General features: G+C 37.3%; 2 protein-coding genes across 2 annotated transcripts; both read right to left on the bottom strand.

The window, feature by feature from the left end:
• Positions 1 to 2218: 2218 nt before the first annotated feature.
• Positions 2219 to 3271, bottom strand: LOC120771291 (farnesol dehydrogenase-like). The gene is made up of 3 exons (XM_040099222.1): positions 2631 to 3271; positions 2427 to 2561; positions 2219 to 2359 (listed from the first exon to the last, which is right to left on the bottom strand). The coding sequence occupies exons 1-3, from the start codon at positions 3198 to 3200 to the stop codon at positions 2318 to 2320; spliced, it is 747 nt and encodes a 248-aa protein (XP_039955156.1). The 5' UTR covers positions 3201 to 3271; the 3' UTR covers positions 2219 to 2317.
• Positions 3272 to 17351: 14080 nt separating this feature from the next.
• On the bottom strand, positions 17352 to 18331 carry LOC120771655 (farnesol dehydrogenase-like). The gene is made up of 2 exons (XM_040099770.1): positions 17723 to 18331; positions 17352 to 17662 (listed from the first exon to the last, which is right to left on the bottom strand). The coding sequence occupies exons 1-2, from the start codon at positions 18290 to 18292 to the stop codon at positions 17483 to 17485; spliced, it is 750 nt and encodes a 249-aa protein (XP_039955704.1). The 5' UTR covers positions 18293 to 18331; the 3' UTR covers positions 17352 to 17482.
• Positions 18332 to 20656: the final 2325 nt, after the last annotated feature.

Consider the following 20656-nt stretch of genomic DNA (forward strand, 5'->3'; position numbering starts at 1 on the left):
TTTAAAGAAACTTTTTTGAAACTTCATGTTTTCCGCTAAAAGGCGCAAGCGTATCAAGCTTTAGTGGCGATGTGAAGAAAATCACTTCAAATAACTTCGCAAACATGAATAAAAAGTGGGCGTCCGAAAAGAGTAAAATCTCGTCATGAGCGACAAATTAAACTGATGTGCATTACAGATCGCTTTAAACATGCATGCACAATAAATTCAATATTTTTCGAAACTACTGGGGTAAATATAGCTACAAGTTCTTTGCAAACTGTACTGAATAAACCTGGATAATGAACGCGACGTCCATCTAAAAACTACTTCCCATTACCCGAATGCAGAAACAGCGGCAAGAGTGAGCAAAATCTCACAAAATTTCGACTTCAGGCTGGGGACAACTTTGTTTTCCGGTAACTAAAGTATAAAACTATTGAAATAGATCTTTCAATAATTCATTACAGATTACAAACCAAAAATATTGATGAAGAAGTAATTGAGCCTCAGACGTGTACAGGAAAAAGTTCAAATCTCAATCCCATTGAGAACTACTGCCATTATTTGGCCACAATGGTAAGATAAAAGCGTCCAAGTGGTCTAAAAAAAAATGAAAAAATTATTGAAGCTGCGACGCTAGATTTCGAAAAGCTTTATTGTCAACCGAAAATTTTGTTGATACAACGACTTTATTTTGACCCTTCATTATTACAGCTATATGCTATAGAAATTCGGTCTTGGACAATAATCCTTGCCAAATTTCTTGAAGATATTTCATGAAACGAAAAAAGTTTCCTATATCAATACTTCATTCCAATTTCCTATATCAATACTTCCAATCAGTTTGTATAATAGCTATATAGTATAGTGGTCCGATATCGGCGATTCCAAGAAATGAACATATTCTAGTTGAGAAAAGGACGTGTGCACGATTTGAGTTTGATATCTAAAAATTTACAGACTAGTTTAAATATATACAAACAGAAATGTCTAAAACTACTCAGCTCGACACACTGATCATTTAAATATAGACATCATTGAGGTTCCGTCCTTCTCCTCTGGGTGCTAAAAACATCATCACGTACTGAATGAACTTTAACCGCTTAATAACCGTCTTCAAGATATACCATATGTACAATGCAATGTTTACTTGAGTGTATACTCCTTTTCTAAGTTTCTTAGAAAGACAAATTATAACATTCTAATTTAATAAAAAAAAATTGAAAATAACAATCACGTTTTTCAACTTTAATTTTTTTAATAATCTATAAAAGACGATCGATTTTGGGGCTAATAGTATCTCATATTAAACCTTAAATAATTAGACTTAAGATCAACAAAATACAAGGTAAACTTTGAAATGATACCACACGAACTATGAAAATCTTTTAAGCCAGTCCCGATAAAATCCTGTTCTAATTCCGAAACTTAAAAGTATCTCAAACTGGTTGTTCACTAATTTCTACATATTTCTAAGACGGTCTCACACCACTTCTGAAAACATTTTAAGCCGGTCCCGAAAAACTCCCGTTCTAATCCCGAAACCTAAACGTACATATATAAAAATGTCTACATCCATTTTCCAATAATTTTAAGGTGATCCTACACCATTTCTGTAAACATTTTAATCTAGTCCCGAAAAAATCCCGTTCTAGCCCCGAATCTAGAAGTATCTCATTTCTTAATAGTTCCAATGTGGTCCCACACCATTTCTGTAAACATTTTAATCTAGTCCCGAAAAAATCCCATTCTAGTCCTGAAACTAGAAGTATCTCAAAATGGTTATACACTCATTCCTAAATAGTTCCAATGTGGTCCCACACCATTTCCGTAAACATTTTAATCTAGTCCCGAAAAAATCCAGTTCTAGTCCCGAATCTAGAAGTATCTCATTCCTAAATAGTTCCAAGGTGGTCCCACACCATTTCTGTAAACATTTTAATCTAGTCCCGAAAAAATCCAGTTCTAGTCCCGATTCTAGAAGTATCTCATTCCTAAATAGTTCCAAGGTGGTCTCACACCATCTCTGCAAACATTTTAATCTAGTCCCGAAACTTAAACATATCTGAGAAAAATTATGTGAAATAGTTTCACCATTGAAGGCGGAAAATAATCTTGCTTACTGATTACAGTTTTGGAAATTACCGAAGTTATAAGTACCCTTATTATGCTGCGTTCTCAATAAATTAAGTATCGCAAACTTTTGCCCAAAAAAAAAAAAAATAAAATGCACGAATAATTTCTAATGAATTTTAGCTATGTTTTATTATTTAATATTTTCAATTTCAACAAACATAAGTATCAGAAGTGAGTTGCTGTTTCAACACTGGCAATCTTAGAATTTTTCACCGACTGGTTTTACGATTAATTCGTGAATCTAGAAAGGGATAACAAAACATGAACTTTTCATTACACACTGAGACCTATTATGAGGGATTACAAACCTGCACGTGCGGTGGCGTCTGTAGGCAATAGATCAACGCATCAGCGATATCTTCGGAGGCCAAGAATACCAAATCTGGTATATCAGGCGGATTTTCGACCATAATCTCGGTTTTCACTGCGCCGGGACTAATGCTCTATTGAACAAAACAGAATTGAATGTAATTAACAATTACTATACAATCGACGTAATGCACACAACTTACGGTGATCTTAATTTTGGTGTTATTCTTAAGAAACTCCTGGCGGTAGATCTCCGTCATGGCGGTGACGGCATGCTTTGAAGATGGATAAATATTTAAAGAGACATTCGGGAAATTCAGTACTACATGCCCACTTATGCTATTGATGAGAAAGACGTGACCATCAGCACCCTGAGCCTTCATCGAACGGAAAGCCTCTCGTGTGCTCCACACAACACCAAACACATTTGTATCGATCACATCGCGTATATCTTGTGAGTTACCTTCTTTCAACATTTCGCCATAACGCACAATGGCGGCATTGTTTACCAGCACCGCCACCGGTCCATACTTGCTTTCGATCTCTTTGAAGGCGGCAATCACATCAGCTTCATCTCGTATGTCGCACTTAATGGCGTGTATACGTTGCTTTGCCTCGTTTTTCACTTCATCGCGCAGGGCTTCGATACGTTCTTTGCGTCGTGCCAAGCCGACAGTCACCATACCGTTATTAGCGAGATATTTCACAATAGCCCCGCCAATGCCCGAACTGGCGCCAGTGACTACAGCAACTCGATTCTGCCAACGTTCCATTTCTATGACTTTTTGCGTTGTATTAACTCTAAAAGACCGTTCTGTACGGTTAGTAAGTACTGACTGTTCTACGAATCGGCATATCACTGCTTTTAAGTGCAGTGCCCATTATTATCAATTTGCCCAATGTATACCTTATGTCAATATGTTATCATCTGTACACATCTTAACCTAAGTAAATATGCTTGTATTGTTGTACAACGTGTCTTCCAAAGTAAACAAGTCCTTTTGAATCCAGCGCCCCATGGTGGTGCCATCTATATGCCGTTACGTCTACGTTAGAATCTGCTATCCTCATCGATTGTCCAGTGAGAATTTCATGTCATTTCATTGATTGGAAGTGAAGTTATTGCATTTTAAGTGTCAGTATGCTTGAGTTATCGGTGCGAAGATGAGCTTCGAACAAAGAGCCAACATTAAATTTGGTTTTAAAATTGGTAAAACTTTTAACGAAACGTTTTATTTCATGAAACAAGTTTATGGCGATGATTGCCTATCCCGTAGCAGAGTGCACGAGTGATTTTAACGTTTTCAAAATGGTCGTGAGGATATACATATGCAAATGATGATCAACATGTGGGGCAATCAAAATCCGTGATCACCGGAAATTCCATCGAATCTGTGCGTGAATTCATCAAAAATCAGCCGAAATCATGATTCAAATTCATGGAAATGGAATTGAACATCTCCAAAACATCGATTTATTGCATTTTGACTGAACATTTGGGCTTACGCAAGGTGTGTGCACGGTTTGTTCCGCAAATTGACTGATGACCAAAAATTGCTCAGAAACCAACATTTGAAAGACGATTATTTAATCAAAAATCACATTTTAACCATTAACCACTCCTCGTATTCACCTGATATGGCAACGTGCAACATCTTCCTTTTCGGAAAAATGCATATGCCCATGAAAGGAAAGCATTATGCAGACGTAGAGGCCATTCAACAGGCTTGCACCGGCATACTGGCGGCCATACCGGCCAACGAGCTAAAACACTCGTTCGACATGCTTTTGGACCGTTCAAAAAGCTATATTGAAGCAGAAGGAAACTGTTTTGAATGAAGGAAATTTGTTTTGCGGATAAAAACATTTGTTCTGGTTTTTTCTTTAAGTCCTGTTTGCTATGGAACGCCCCTTGTTTATTTGATTTGTTGAGAGCATGTGTGCCTCGGCCTTATCTAACATGAGTGGACTGTATAATTAATTTATTAATAAGTATTATAAGAATAAATTCAAAAAGTATTTTACTCCGCAGCGATTAAGTGGCACTCCTTACGACCAACGCATATGTTCATTTTTAAACATTCTCCCGGGCGACGAAAGTGACTGCTGGAAAGGTGACCACAGCTTGAGATCATGTCATGTTCGTTAAGTAAGTGACATTTACGATGACTTTGCGTGTATTTGTTCATATCTGTTGCAAATATATGCTGTTAGTTTCACCTCTTTCTCATCGGACGACGGCGAACCCTTGATTTTACGCTTCTTTTTTATCTTTGTACTATCCTCTGCACTACAACTGTGATTGTTGTACGTGTTTTGTTGGCGGATATCCCAACCGTTTCTGCTCTTTGGCTTTTGGCTCCAATGTTGCTGCGGCCTTTGACTACGTTTATCTCGTTTGTGGTACCACCATGCCATGAAAATTCTCAAGCGTTTTTGAAAAGCGAAAATACAATGGGAGTGCTCGAATAAAAATCAAGAAGCCTAATTGCCTGTCAGGAAAGATTTGCGATAAAAATGCGTCCGATCGATTCTACGGTTCAATCACAAGAGTGGCCATCTTCTGCTGTCATACCTCCATCGTCAGCGTCTTTAATTCTAATGGCGTCATTTAGCTCTACATCAGTCGGGTCAGGATCAAGGGTTGTATCTGTGGAAACTCAACCAGCCTCCCTAATTTCTCCGAAATGAGCACTCTGTGGGAAAAACTAAATAAATACAATAAAATAAGCTTGAAGTCTTCTCTTTCCGTAGTTGTTGCAATCGCTCGTTTCAAATCTTCGTCGAAAGGCTTAGCTGCTTCCAGAATATTTGTACTTTCGTTAATGACGGAAGTGCTTGCGTTAACTTCCTCTTTTGCTTAGGCCTTTTTACTTTTTTCTCATTTGTCTCTCGAAGACACGTTTTGTTCTGCTGCTTTCTACGTTTCCTCTAAACTTCTCACTCCCTTTCACTTTGCTTCTGCCAGACTGCGTAGTTTTTGGTCGCATTTAGTTATCGTGGGCTCCCATGGGCTCGTGCTCCTCCGTTGTGTCATCATCTTCAACATCATATTTTTTATCCTCCAAACTACATCAAATATTAATAAGATCTTCATTTCATACAAAGAGGTCTGAATTAGCGAATGTTGAAAGCAAAAGTAAAAGCAAAGTTCAAGGCAATTTTACAGATATTTTACTCACATGTTCATGAAAATTTGGCATATAGTATACACCTTGAGATCTTAAGCACATAGAAAGCCATACAAATTTAAGGGGGGAGCCTGCTTTAGAGGCTTCAAAAAATCGATTTTTGTTTTACTTACATCTCTTTAAAAATAATCTAAGAATTTGTCCATAAAGTTATAGAAGGAAATTCGAAATATTTTGGAAGCTAGAAGGGAAATAGTGGCCGAGCGTCCAGCAGATATATTAGCGCTTGAACAGAATGCGAAAACTTTGACGCGCGATTTCTCGGTTTTTCATTTTTACGATTTTTTTTACTTGGCGGACAGGATAGAAAAAAAACTAAACGTCCTATGGAATTGGGGCGAAGTTTATTATCTTTGGCAATAAATTATTTTCTATTTAAACAAAAAAAACTAAGAAAATTCAAGTTTGAGCATATTGTTAAACAACATAAAGTCAAATTTTTTTGGTCAAAAACCAGTTTTTTTTTCAATTTTTAAAAAAATTTGTAAAATTTTACACATTTTTTTGGAATTGTTTTTAGTTTAACTAGCAGATAAATTATTAAAAAATATGAATCTCTTTGAATATTTTGTTTCCGATAGAAATTGCGACCTGCATCATGCCCGCCGTCCGACAAACGCATATGCGAGATGCATCGAGCAATTGCTTCCCAAAGGCAGAATATCAAAGATTTCGTATCCAAAAAAATTGTGATTGATGTTTAAATAGATAACTATAAACACTATAAATTTCGTTTCAATCAATTATTTCTTCCCCGCCCAAAAAAAATTCTCAACAAAATCGATTTCCCCTCTAAAGCAAGCTCCCCCTTTAATTGCGCGTTCCTTTCGAGATCTCACCAAATGTATATCGGAGACTAACTTTGACTGCATTTTCTGTAAACATGTGCAATACGTAGCGATACCTATAATGGATGAACCATTTTGAGTTTCCGGACTTTTTTAAAGAAAAAATACAGAAACTTCAAATTTACTGGAGAATGTTTATTATCATTCGAGAGAGCATTTTTAGCATTTATTTTTTTGAAGAGTATCTCTTTCAAATGTTGGCCGCGGCTATGTCGTGCAGAAATTGAAATTTCTTTAAATGGAAAGTCTGTTGGAAAAAGTTAGTTCCAGAAGTATGCTCTCTAAGCCAGGAACATTGTTCTGGCCCTAATTTTTCTAATAAGGTTTATTGTTTTATTGGCTGGGAGCATTGTTGTGATCCTAATTTTTCCAATTTCCATTTGATCCAAATGCCCCTTATAAGGTAAGTTATGCACTTGGTTGAGTGCTTTTTTGGCGGTCCGAAACAAAGCTTCATTTTGACACAACCAAGCGCTGTTCATTTGAGAGGAAATTAGGTTAAAGTTCATTATAGGTATATTTTAGGCGTTTTTATTTTATTGTTTAAAAGAAAAAAATTTAAGAATAGTTATTGTAAACATTCGTTCAAGGTATCCATACACATTTTTTGGTAGAAGATTTAAATTTAAAGCAATATTCTCATCAATCTTAGGAAAAAAGTTTATGTTACTTAGACACTTCTTCTGCTGATAGATGTTTGATATTTGGAAAATCTAATTTTTGTCTCCGCTGGCTCGATACGGCTACACTTTACTCCAACGTATACGCATTAGACAGTCCGAAAATATATGTCTATAATCTCTTTTTTGGGCAACATGATCTTTATGCAAAATCCAATTATCTCAATATCGGAGCTACTGTTAGCCCAAAGAACGCTTTCCTCAACGTTGACAACCATTTATGTCGCATACTATAAAACATGAAAACTATCCGACTGGATTGGATAACGTATTTAAATATTCAATCGGTCTTTTGATGCATCTAACTCCATCCAAGTTTACCCGAAACTACTTGTAGTTTAGACCACCTAAATTTGAAATAAAAAAATTATGAGTATCCATTTCAATGCAGAATTATATTAGAAGTTCCGGCTTGTAAAACGGTCAATACTATTCAGGGAGTCTTTTTGAAGTTGATTGGCATACAAAGAAAAATTATTAATCTTTTAAATAATTTTAAACATTTATTTCCCAAGCTTGAAATAATACCAATATTAGTACCTATTGAATTTATATGCCTTATCACCGAATATCTACTTTTTTTCCTCTGCGCATTTTCCCCCGTAAAATCTCACACTTTTCTCACACAGTGTTATTAAGTATGCTCCGCATAGTTTATTCAAGTCAAAAAATATACTTTTTCTACAAACAGTAAATCATCAGCACGTGATTAAAACAGCTTCTGTGAGCTTAGACACAATGCGTGTAGAGATCAAAATGAAATATTTCTAATAAATGACTTTCTTCCCACGCCATTTGTCTTAGATCTCTCTGCTATATCCTTTTCAAATATTTTTTCCAATACGCTCAAAGACAAACAGTGTGCTACATAAATAATTAATCAGTTAATACAAATACTTTGCTCAGCTTCAGCGTAGTTTGTTGCACAAATAAAAATGGAAGAAAAACAAAAAAAAAAAAAAGAATTAAAGAGAAATAATAAATATGACTATGCTTCATTGCTTCTGTGCAAATATGTAACTAAGGTGCACCACTACGTTGGCCTACTAATCCACGGATTAAAGCAAGTGTCACGCCTACTCATGCTATGCTACTCAGAGAGTAAAAATGTGATTCATGTTTGTCATATTCTCTTTATGTTTTATGCTTTGCTTTGACACACATTTAGTTGATTTGTTTGTTTACAATTACTGATGGGAAATTATGGACTACACAGGACAATATACATAAATATGGTATGAATTACGGGTTTATGTGGAAGGCTTAAGTTGATAATTTGGGTCAGCTTATGTCAAAGAAAACTCAATTTTATCGTAGTAAATACATATCTTTATTTTAAGAAGCTTAACAGAAAATTAAAATTGTTTTTTTTTTTGATATGTTTTGTTGCCTACCTTCAGGCCGCAAAAAATATGTGTGGAAAAAGTCAACAAAAATGCCAAAAAATTGGGTTTTTAATTAAACTTGCTTTGAATTAGATATTACCACTGATTTCACAAATCACGAAATATTTACGGTTAATTTCATTGAGTAAGAGTGGGAAATACTTACCGATATTTGCAGTATAAAGTGCCGATATATTTTGTTGCCTACCTTTAGGCTACAAACAAAATAATAAGAAGGCGAAAAGTCAACAAATATGCAAAAAAAATTGGGTATTTATTTAAACGTGCCTTAGATGAGATATGCTAATTGATTTCACGAATCACAAAATATTTTCGTTGATAAAGAGCTGAAGATGTTTCATATACCTTTTGCAATAACCTATTCTCAGGGCAGCTTATTTCCTCATCTCCTCAAAAAAAAATTTCATTTAAAAAGTTAAATCGAGTATAGGCCGATATATACGACAAAAATTTCACTAGGACTGCCAAAACTGTATTATTTAGGTGTTTTTTAGTTAAGTACTTCTAGGCGTGATATCACCCGGTTCCATAATTGGAAATCTATCTCTCTCAGTTGTCGAAAAATTATGCCCTAAAATTGAAAAATATTTCAATTAATACAACGGGCGTCTACGCCTAAGTTCAACCCATTGCACCACTTCATCAAAACGCAATTACAGAGAACAATTATTTCTTGCAGGCGAAAAAAAAATCCAATATTACTTTTCTCATCAAACTCGACGGCAAAATGCCTGAGTGATTTGTGAATATTTCTTTCTTGAGCGCAAAATGACGCCTAGCAACTAACCGCAACGACAGAGCTAAGACTTCAAAAACCGCATGCATTTGCTACATTTTCTGCACCAAAAGGTTCTACGTCTTCTCCGCCGCCTTGCCGCACACAGTTTTAACAGTAATTTCCAACCGTACCGGCGGCAATCGACAGCAACGGTGCTAGCCTGAGGTATTGAGCGAGCAACTTGTGTATTTAATAGATATATGTATTTGCAGCGGCTATTCTGCTGGGATTATTACGGTGTATTGTGTGTTTGTGTGTGTGTGTGTGCTTGAAATATTTCTGTGGCAATTGATGATTCGAAACGAATCAAACGAGTTGTGGCATAGAATTTTAAATGAACTGCTGCCACAACGATACTTCGAACATTGTGTTGCCGCGTTTTAGACGCTCAAGGCAGCACGCTGGACGCCACACGTTAGACACTAAATAGACACCAGGCGCGCTTGACGCATAGCGAATTGTGTTTTGCGTTTGGTGTATTGGAAAGTGTATCAATTTGAGTAGACGATATCGTCAGTTTCGTTACAGATGCGCTTCGACGCTGTGGCTAATCAATGCGGTGTATGCGAGCGGCTAAGAAATGGCATAAAATCGGCTAAGGAAGGGCATACAATATTGGAGAATGATGAGCAAAGGAATAATTGGCGATTATTCAACAGAACAGTGATAAATTTTATCTTTAAGTTGAAGTACGCAAGTAATATGTGGGCATAAATTTAAGCTGTTGTAGGTAGGCATTTTGTAGACTGTTTCGGTGGATTGAGAAAGATTTTATTGCGTAAAAGAGTCACATTGTATACAATTATTTGTGGAAGAAATATTATCTCTGTTTTATTAAAATGCCGCTGGAGAAATGTATGGATACACAACTAACGTCATCCCATATAGCTCTGCCACGGATGGGGCCTGAGCAAGTACGCGATAACTTAAGATTCAGTTTATAAATTCTCTGTTTTTTAGTTTATTCTAAAGCAGGTTTTAATATCAAATATCTAGTATTCTCATTCTGTAACGGAGCTAATAACTTTTGGTTATTAGGTTAGTCAGAGTACGCTTTAACAAACCGCTAACCGATTCTTAAGGTAATAGTTCAAGAGTAGGTAGATAAATAGGTGGGTTTAGTGGCCATCTCATGACGCATGATAGGTCTAAGGTCCACTCACTCTATTGGCTTCTCTCTATACCATTCCGTGCTTCAATATAGTACAGCAGCGTGAGAAACAAGTTTTATCTGAGCAAGTTATGACACGCCGTCAAGAATCCCTGGACCGATAATTGCGACTCTTTCAGTTCAAGAGTAAAAATAATATAAAGGATTTGTCCGGAAAGTAATAGGACGGATTTTCTTCCGCCGCGACTGTACTTCGGATCGTGCGCGCACCGACTGTATTCGATAGAAGGCGTTCCTAGCTAACGAACGAGCGGCTGGTCAGTTGTCTCCGAAAACCTGGAGAGTCAGGACAAACATTTTCGCGCGACGCGATTCTGTGAGTGGTGCAAGCAAAGCAAGCGTTCGTTAGAGCAGAGGTACGCGATTGAATTCTGTGTAAAACGCGATAAATCTGCTACAGAGACGTTTGATATGATCAAGCAGGCTTACGCAAATGTTGCTTTAGCAAGACGTGGTGTGCTTTGGTGGGCATCAGGTCTTTTTGGAGAGCTGAGAGGAAGCCGCTGATGAAGATCGTGCTGGGAGACCTGCGACTTCGACAAACACCGACAATATGACTCGTGAGCGCAAAATTTTGAACTCAGACCGTCGACTAAGTCTTCGTTTAATTGCCCAGATGTTAAATTTATCAAAATCTGCGGTTCATGACGGTTTGTGACGAAGCAGTTGCGCAAGGTGTGCGCGAAGATGGTCGCAAAATTGCTCACTGACGACCAGAAATTGCGGCGAGTGAAAGTGTGCCAAGAAAATTTGTACATGTATGAAAGTGACTCCCAATTTTTGAATAACGTTATCACAGGTGACGAGCCATGGATCTTTGAGTATGATCCCGAGACAAAGAGTCAATTCTCCTTTTTTTTGAGACGACAGAGGGGATCCAAGCAACATGTACCTCGGCTCTCAAGGCTATTCCGGAGAATGCCTTTTGTGGCGCCTTCAATGCTTGGAAATTGCGCTGACAACGCTGCATCGACGCAGAAGGAACCTATTTTGAAGGTTTTTAAAGAATTGTAACGATTGGTTATATAATATTTTTTTATTCGACTCAGTCCTATTTCCCTGTAAAAGTAAAAGTTTTGGAGTCTTTATAGTATCTTACAATAATTTCTTCCAATATTGTTCAGTTTAGCGTTCGCTCTTTGAGAGATTCTCTCTTGGTATACCAATTGGAGTTAATGACAGTTACCACTGTGAGTGCGACGGTAACCGAACTGAAAAAAGCTTCACCCAGCCCACATGCTTGTGTGAACATCAATTCGAAGCGTGTCTTTACAAGTATTGAACTGGCATCTACGTAGAATAGCAATCAGTTCAAGAGGTTTTACCAAACCGAATCTACTCTTTTTCACCAAATCCTTTCTCCTCGCTTTCAGCAAACTCTTCTAATGAAAAGTAAAATTTTTAGCGCGGCAAATATTTAAGTAAACCAAATTTTTTTTGCTTGCCATCTTTTTCGGCAAACTTGAGCATTGTCTGCCGGCATTGATTTCTTTGTGCCCCACAGCACTCTGAGACAATTCGCTCATCAAATATTGCCAGCCGGGGCAGCGCACGTTTAATGCCTTTTTAATGCAGCCACTTCCGCGTCGCGCGGTTGTGCAGCGCAGTGGCTTCATTTCAGCAGCGGCCGTTATTTTCTTTCTACGAGCATTTTTTAGCGTGTGTGTGTAATACTTTTTCCAAGCACATTTCCTCTTTTGCTAGCCTTTCGGCTTTCTTTTCATTATGACTCTACGCAAATGCCCGCAAGTCGTGCGACTGACTTTTTTCACTTCATCGTTAAACCATTCAACCGCAACGGGTGCCTTGCAACTGTTTTATGTCTATATGTGCATATATATATATATATATATATATGTGTGTGTATGTGTGGGTGTGTGTGTAGTTGGTCTGCCCCAGCAGAAAGTCAATTAGCCATGCCTTAGCATTCCCGTATTTCTATGTGCCGGCGACGTTTCGTGCGCGTTTTTTCAACTACTTAGCGGTTTCCATGACCCTAGTTGTTGGTTTTGTTGTGCTTGTCAACACTATCAGCATTATCATCAACGTCAGCGTCGTTACAGCATCATTCGTTTTTGTCTTCGACCACACTTCATACGCAAGCCAGCAAAAAACGAACAAAAAGAATCCTTTCCAAAGCGTTGCTTTTTCTACGACTTCTCTTTTTTTCCACACTTTTTTCCCTCTCACACTATTTCCGCTCACCAGCTTCGTGTCGCGCGTGGATTTAAGTCGTGGTTTGGGGCATATGGTGTGACAGTAGCAAGAGTCAGAACAGCAACAGATTAAATTTAATAAGATTGTAAAGTCTTTTTTTGGCGGTTTGAACGCTTTTATTCCGCAGCTGCTTTGCCATTCATGCTTCTTATCGTTTCAGCGCAATTTCCATTTCGAAAATGTGCCGTGTGTGTATCTTCAACTTTTGCTTTACGCGGCGAGTTCTACCCTTACTACATACCACATATATGTATATATCGGGCTATATTTGTCTATCTGTTTCCACTTCCTTGTTACAGCTTGCCTTGTCTCCTTACCAGTCTAGCAATTTGTCTATCTTAAGGACTTTGTAGCAGCGGCTGCCTGCTGCTTTGTTGCCTTCACTGCTTATGTTTGTTGTTGTTGCTATAACGGCTTGTTGTCATATCTCCGCGCTTACTAATGATATAGCAATGTAGTGTGGCAAGGATTTAGTAGTCTGCTCTTGGCTGTTTGCAGCTTCTCGTCTCAATGATTAATGAATCCTCGGCCATTCGTATGGAAATGCTTTGGTTAGTTGCTGTTAGTTGACTTGTCTTAAGCCATGTTATCGCTATTGAGCACTACTGCATATGGTATTTCGCTAACTCATCGCCACTCATCGACTTGCCTAATTAGATACGAATTGAACGAAATGCGGTCGAAGTGACAGCAGCAGTTGATTTAACCCATTTTGTGGGTGTGTATGCTATGTGATGCTTGAATCGCAGCATAACCCGCATAAAAGTCTCTGAGGTTAGTATCACATGATGTGTGTTTTTGGCAGCATGCTATTAGTCATTAAGTCAAACGCTCATCAGGTGAAATTGTCTAATTGGCTAAACAGAAAAATTGCATAAATTGGATTTGGATCTTATTTCAACTTTGTCTCCCAGATTCCTATAAGTTAGATAGATTCTAGCGTAATATTTATCTTGTAGCTCCTATCAACGATCTTAAGCTATATGCAAGGAGGGTTCCAAAGTAAACTTTTTGACTCTAGCAGCACCTGGTGGTGACATCTATATGTCGAACGCGTTAGAATCTTTAACGATTGTCCAGTGAGTTTTTCATGACATTTCATTGATTGGAAGTGAAGTTACTGCGTTTTAAGTGTCAGTATGTTTGTGTTATCGGTGCGAAGATGAGCTTCGAACAAAGAGCCAACATTAAATTTGTTTTTAAAATTGGTAAAACTTTTACCGAAACATTTCAATAGATGTAACAAGCTTATGGCGATGATTGCCTATCCCGTAGCAGAGTGCACGAGTGATTTTAACGTTTTCAAAATGGTCGTGAGGATATAAATGACGACATGTGGGCCAATCAAAATCCGTGATCACCGGAAATTCCATCGAAGCTCTGTGTGAATTCATCAAAAATCAGCCGAAATCATGATTCAAACTCATGGAAATGGAATTGAACATCTCAAAAACATCGATTTATCGCTTTTTGACCGAACATTTGGGCTTACGCAAGGAGTGTGCACGGTTTGTTCCGCACAAATTGACTGATGACCAAAAATTGCTCAGAAACCAACATTCGAAGGACGATTATTTAATCAAAAATCACATTTTAAGCATTAACCACTCCTCGTATTCACCTGATATGGCAACGTGCGACTTCTTCCTTTTCGGTAAAATGCATTTGCCCATGAAAGGAAAGCGTTATGCAGACGTAGAGGCCATTCAAAAGGCTTGCACCGGCATACTGGCGGCCATACCGGCCAACGAGCTAAAACACTCGTTCGACATGCTTTTGGACCGTTCAAAAAGCTATATTGAAGCAGAAGGAAACTGTTTTGAATGAAGGAAATTTGTTTTGCGGATAAAAACATTTGTTCTGGTTTTTTCTTTAAGTCCTGTTTACCATGGAACGCCCCTTGTTTATTTGATTTGTTGAGAGCATGTGTGCCTCGGCCTTATCTAACATGAGTGGACTGTATAATTAATTTATTAAAAAGTATTATAAGAATAAATTCAAAAAGTATTCTACTCCGCAGCGATTAAGTGGCACTCCTTACGACCAACGCATATGTTCATTTTTAAACATTCTCCCGTGCGACGAAAGTGACTGCTGGAAAGGTGACCACAGCTTGAGATCATGTCATGTTCGTCAAGTAAGTGACATTTACGATGACTTTGCGTGTATTTGTTCATATCTGTTGCAAATATATCCTGTTAGTTTCACCTCTTTCTCATCGGACGACGGTGAACCCTTGATTTTACGCTTCTTTTTTATCTTTGTACTATCCTCTGCACTACAACTGTGATTATTGTACGTGTTTTTTGGCAGATATCCCAACCGTTTCTGCTCTTTGGCTGTTGGCTCCAATGTTGCTGCGGCCTTTGACTATGTTTATCTCGTCACCACTTTGAAAACGTTTATTTTTGGTTTTGGTACCACCATGCCATGAAAATTCTCAAGCGTTTTTGAAAAGCGAAAATACAATGGGAGTGCTCGAATAAAAATCAAGAACCCTAATTGCCTGTCACGAAAGATTTGCGATAAAAATGCGTCCGATCGATTCTACGGTTCAATCACAAGAGTGGCCATCATCTGCTGTCATACCTCCATCGTCAGCGTCTTTAATTCTAATGGCGTCATTTGGCTCTACATCAGCCGGGTCAGGATCAAGGGTTGTATCTGTGGAAACTCAACCAGCCTCCCTAATTTCTCCGAAATGAGCACTCTGTGGGAAAAAATAAATAAATACAATAAAATAAGCTTGAAGTCTTCTCTTTCCGGAGTTATTGCAATCGCTCGTTTCAAATCTTCGTCGAAAGGCTTAGCTGCTTCCAGAATATTTGTACTTTCGTTAATGACAGAAGTGCTTGCGTTAACTTCCTCTTTTGCTTAGGCCATTTTACTTTTTTCTCATTTGTCTCTCGAAGACACGTTTTGTTCTGCTGCTTTCTACGTTTCCTCTAAACTTCTCACTCCCTTTTACTTTGCTTCTGCCAGACTGCGTACTTTTTGGCCGCATTTAGTTATCGCGGGCTCCCATGGGCTCGTGCTCCTCCGTTGTGTCATCGTCTTCAACATCATATTTTTTATCCTCCAAACTACATCAAATATTAATAAGATCTTCATTTCATACAAAGAGGTCTGAATTAGCGAATGCTGAAAGCAAAAGTAAAAGCAAAGTTCAGGGCAATTTTACTGATATTTTACTCACCAAAATTCACTGAACATGTTCATGAAAATTTGGCATATAGTATACACCTTGAGATCTTAAGCACATAGAAAGCCATACAAATTTAAGGGGGGAGCCTGCTTTAGAGGCTTCAAAAATCGATTTTTGTTTTACTTAAATCTCTTTAAAAATAATCTAAGAATTTGTCCATAAAGTTATAGAAGGAAATTCGAAATATTTTGGAAGCTAGAAGGGAAATAGTGGCCGAGCGTTCAGCAGATATATTAGCGCTTGAACAGAATGCGAAAACTTTGACGCGCGATTTCTCGGTTTTTCATTTTTACGATTTTTTTTAATTGGCGGACAGGATAGAAAAAAAACTAAACGTCCTATGGAATTGGGGCGAAGTTTATTATCTTTGGCAATAAATTATTTTCTATTTAAACAAAAAAAAACTAAGAAAAGTCAAGTTTGAACATATTTTTAAACAACATAAAGTCAAATTTTTTATTCAAAAACCAGTTTTTTTCCCTTTTTAAAAAATTTGTAAAATTCTACGCTTTTTTTTTGGAATTGTTGTTAGTTTAACTAGAGGATAAATTCTTAAAAAATATGAATCTCTTTGAATATTTTGTTTCCGATCGAAATTGCGACCTGCATCCTGCCCGCCGTCATATGCATCGGGCAATTGCTTCCCAAAGGCAGAATATCAAAGATTTCGTATCCAAAAAAATTGTGATTGATGTTTAAATAGATAACTATAAACCCTATAAATTTTGTTTCGATCAATTATTTCTTCCCCGCCCAAAAAAAGTTCTGAACAAAATCGTATTATCTTTCAAGAGAGCATTTTTGGCATTTATTTTTTGAAGATTATCTTTTTCAAATGTTGGCCGCGGCTACGTCGCAGATAGTACATCCCTTGTGTGATGACTCGTTCGAGAATTTCGACTGGTGACTGGCGAACGACATTAGAGATCTTTTGCCTTAAGACCTTAAACGAAGCGGGATTGTCCTCATAGACTTTACAGAAAAAAGCCAACGGTTCGATTTCCCATGATCTTGGTGGCCAATCGATCCGGCCCAAAAATTCAAATTTCTTTAAATGGAAAGTCAAGAAGTCAAGTCAAGAAACATGCTCCCTAAGCCAGGAACATTCTTCTGGTCCTAATTTTTTCTAAAAAGGTTTATTGATTTTATGGCTGGGAGCATTGTTCTGATCCTAATTTTTCCAATAGACTTTCCATTTGATCCAAACGCCCCTCATAAAGTGAGTTATGCATTTTGTTGAGTACTCTTTTGGCGGTCCGAAACAAAGCTTCATTTTGACACAACCAAGCGCTGTTCATTAGAGATCGTGGTCACCTCCGTAAAAGGGATCAACACGAAACCAAACCTAAACTTATTGAACCTTAAGATTTTTCGATTATCTTTTACTTAACATAAATATAGTCCAATAAATGTGAGACAACTAACAAATTTTCGAAACTCAACCACGGTTGAACTGCGAGCCCTCTCTATTTTCTTAAGTTCAACACTTATTGCGAGCTTTTATTGTTTTATTTTGTCAATATCGAGAGATCGGCATATTTTTTAATTAATTTAAACTGTCAAACCATTTCACCCATGGGTTTGATTATCACATCATGGATTTGTACATCCGGTGGAGTTTGTAGGCAATAAATTAATACATCCGCAATCGCATTCGGATTGAGTTCCTTCGGAAGTGTTGGCACCATATTACCAGGATGATTAAGTAAATTCGTCTTAACTCCACCAGGGCTGATACACTGTAATAAAGATGTGATAATTGCTGCCACAACTGTTCGCGCGGTCAATATACAACTTACCGTTACTTTAATTTTTGTGTTCTGGCTCAAAAACTCTTGTCGATACATTTCGGTGAGCGCTCTGATCGCGAACTTCGTAGGTGAATATAAATTTAGTGGGTTATTTGGCACTATTGGCACACTATGTCCACAGACACTACCGATCATAAAGACATGCCCGTCGATATCATTTGCTTTCATGGAACGAAATGCTTCGCGAGTGCAATAAACCGCAGCTAGAAGATTCGTTTCGAGCACTTTAAGCATTTCCCCTGAATTATTCTCACTCAGTAGGAAACTATCTCCCAAGACGCCAGCGTTGTTGACCAACACAGCTACAGGACCATATTTCTTCTCGATCTCTCTGAATGCGGCATTTATTTCGTCTTCCTTGCGTACATTACATTTAATGTGGTGCATACGTTTTCGCACCTCGGCGTTTACCTCAGCAAGTAATGCTATGTGGCCTTCCATATTTATATCGAGGTTCACTATCACCAACTTGTTATTTGCGAGATACTTAGCTATAGCCGCGCCGATGCCAGAACTAGCGCCAGTGACTACAGCTACGCGATTTTCCCAACGCTCCATGGTTTTTGTGGTTTCCACTAAGATTTCCTAGCGCTCTTTGCAATGAAGCCCTGGAACAGCAAGTGCATCTATTTATATTCAAATTATGTAAATATAAAAACGTGATATAATAGTAAATGAGGCCCTGTAATATTTTCTTATTTTTCACTTAGTAATGGTCCCTCTTATGTGCTTATCAATATACAGATAATAGGTTTTAACAAGTGCCATAAACTTAAGTGGGATCGTGCATCAACTGCAACTGTTGTAAAACTAAGCCGTCTTGAAAGTTATACAGCTGACATTTTTATTTACCGCTGTATGGATTCCGTGCTTTACGGATAGTATCGTCTGTAGAAGCTTCGTTCTTAGATCGGCTGAAATGCTTTACTCAAATCTAGAGTTTTGTGTCATAATTTTTAAATTTCTAACAGGAATGGTTTCAGTCTTCTCCTTCATACTTTTGGTACATTTCTGAAGACTGTCGGAATTCGACCCGCCTCACTAAATGTTTGCTTGAAAAACGTCTAAAGGTCGGAGTCTTTAAAGAAACTTTTTTGAAACTTCATGTTTTCCGCTAAAAGGCGCAAGCGTATTAAGCTTTAGTGGCGATGTGAAGAAAATCACTTCAAATAACTTCGCAAACATGAATAAAAAGTGGGCGTCCGAAAAGAATAGAATCTCGTCATGAACGACAAATTAAACTAATGTGCATTACAAATCACTTTAACCATGCTGGCACAATAAATTCAATATTTTTCGAAACTACTGGGGTAAATATAGCTACACTTCGCAAAATGTACTGAATAAACCTGGATAATGAACGCGACGTCCATCTAAAAACTACTTCCCATTACCCGAATGCAGAAACAGCGGCAAGAGTGAGCAAAATCTCACAAAATTTCGACTTCAGGCTGGGGAAAACTTTGTTTTCCGGTAACTAAAGCATAAAACTATTGAAATAGATCTTTCAATAATTCATTACAGATTACAAACCAAAAATATTGATGAAGAAGTAATTGAGCCTCAGACGTGTACAGGAAAAAGTTCAAATCTCAATCCCATTGAGAACTGCTGCCATTATTTGGCCACAATGGTAAGATAAAAGCGTCCAAGTGGTCTAAAAAAAAATGAAAAAATTATTGAAGCTGCGACGCTAGATTTCGAAAAGCTTTATTGTCAACCGAAAATTTTGTTGATACAACGACTTTATTTTGACCCTTCATTATTACAGCTATATGCTATAGAAATTCGGTCTTGGACAATAATCCTTGCCAAATTTCTTGAAGATATTTCATGAAACGAAAAAGTTTCCTATATCAATACTTCATTCCAATTTCCTATATCAGTACTTCCAATCAGTTTGTATAATAGCTATATGGTATAGTGGTCCGATATCGGCGATTCCAAAAATTAACATATTCTGGTTGAGAAAAGGACGTGTGCACGATTTGAGTTTGATATCTAAAAATTTAGAGACTAGTTTAAATATATACAAACAGAAATGTCTAAAGCTACTCAGCTCGACACACTGGTCATTTAAATATAGACATCATTGAGGTTCCTTCCTTCTCCTCTGGGTGCTAAAAACATCATCACATACTTAATGAACTTTAATCGCTTAATAACCGTCTTCAAGATATACCATATGTACAATGCAATGTCTACTTGAGTGTATACTCCTTTTCTAAGTTTCTTAGAAAGACAAATTATAACATTCTAATTTAATAAAAAAAAATTGAAAATAACAATCACGTTTTTCAACTTTAATTTTTTTAATAATCTATAAAAGACGATCGATTTTGGGGCTAATAGTATCTCATATTAAACCTTAAATAATTAGACTTAAGATCAACAAAATACAAGGTAAACTTTGAAATGATACCACACGAACTATGAAAATCTTTTAAGCCAGTCCCGATAAAATCCTGTTCTAATTCCGAAACTTAAAAATATCTCAAACTGGTTGTTCACTAATTTCTACATATTTCTAAGACGGTCTCACACCACTTCTGAAAACATTTTAAGCCGGTCCCGAAAAACTCCCGTTCTAATCCCGAAACCTAAACGTACATATATAAAAATGTCTACATCCATTTTCCAATAATTTTAAGGTGATCCTACACCATTTCTGTAAACATTTTAATCTAGTCCCGAAAAAATCCCGTTCTAGCCCCGAATCTAGAAGTATCTCATTTCTTAATAGTTCCAATGTGGTCCCACACCATTTCTGTAAACATTTTAATCTAGTCCCGAAAAAATCCAGTTCTAGTCCCGATTCTAGAAGTATCTCATTCCTTAATAGTTCCAATGTGGTCCCACACCATTTTCCCGTTCTAGTCCTGAAACTAGAAGTATCTCAAAATGGTTATACACTCATTCCTA

This window comes from Bactrocera tryoni, chromosome 3 (genome assembly GCF_016617805.1).
Source record: "Bactrocera tryoni isolate S06 chromosome 3, CSIRO_BtryS06_freeze2, whole genome shotgun sequence".
NCBI lineage: Eukaryota > Metazoa > Arthropoda > Insecta > Diptera > Tephritidae > Bactrocera > Bactrocera tryoni.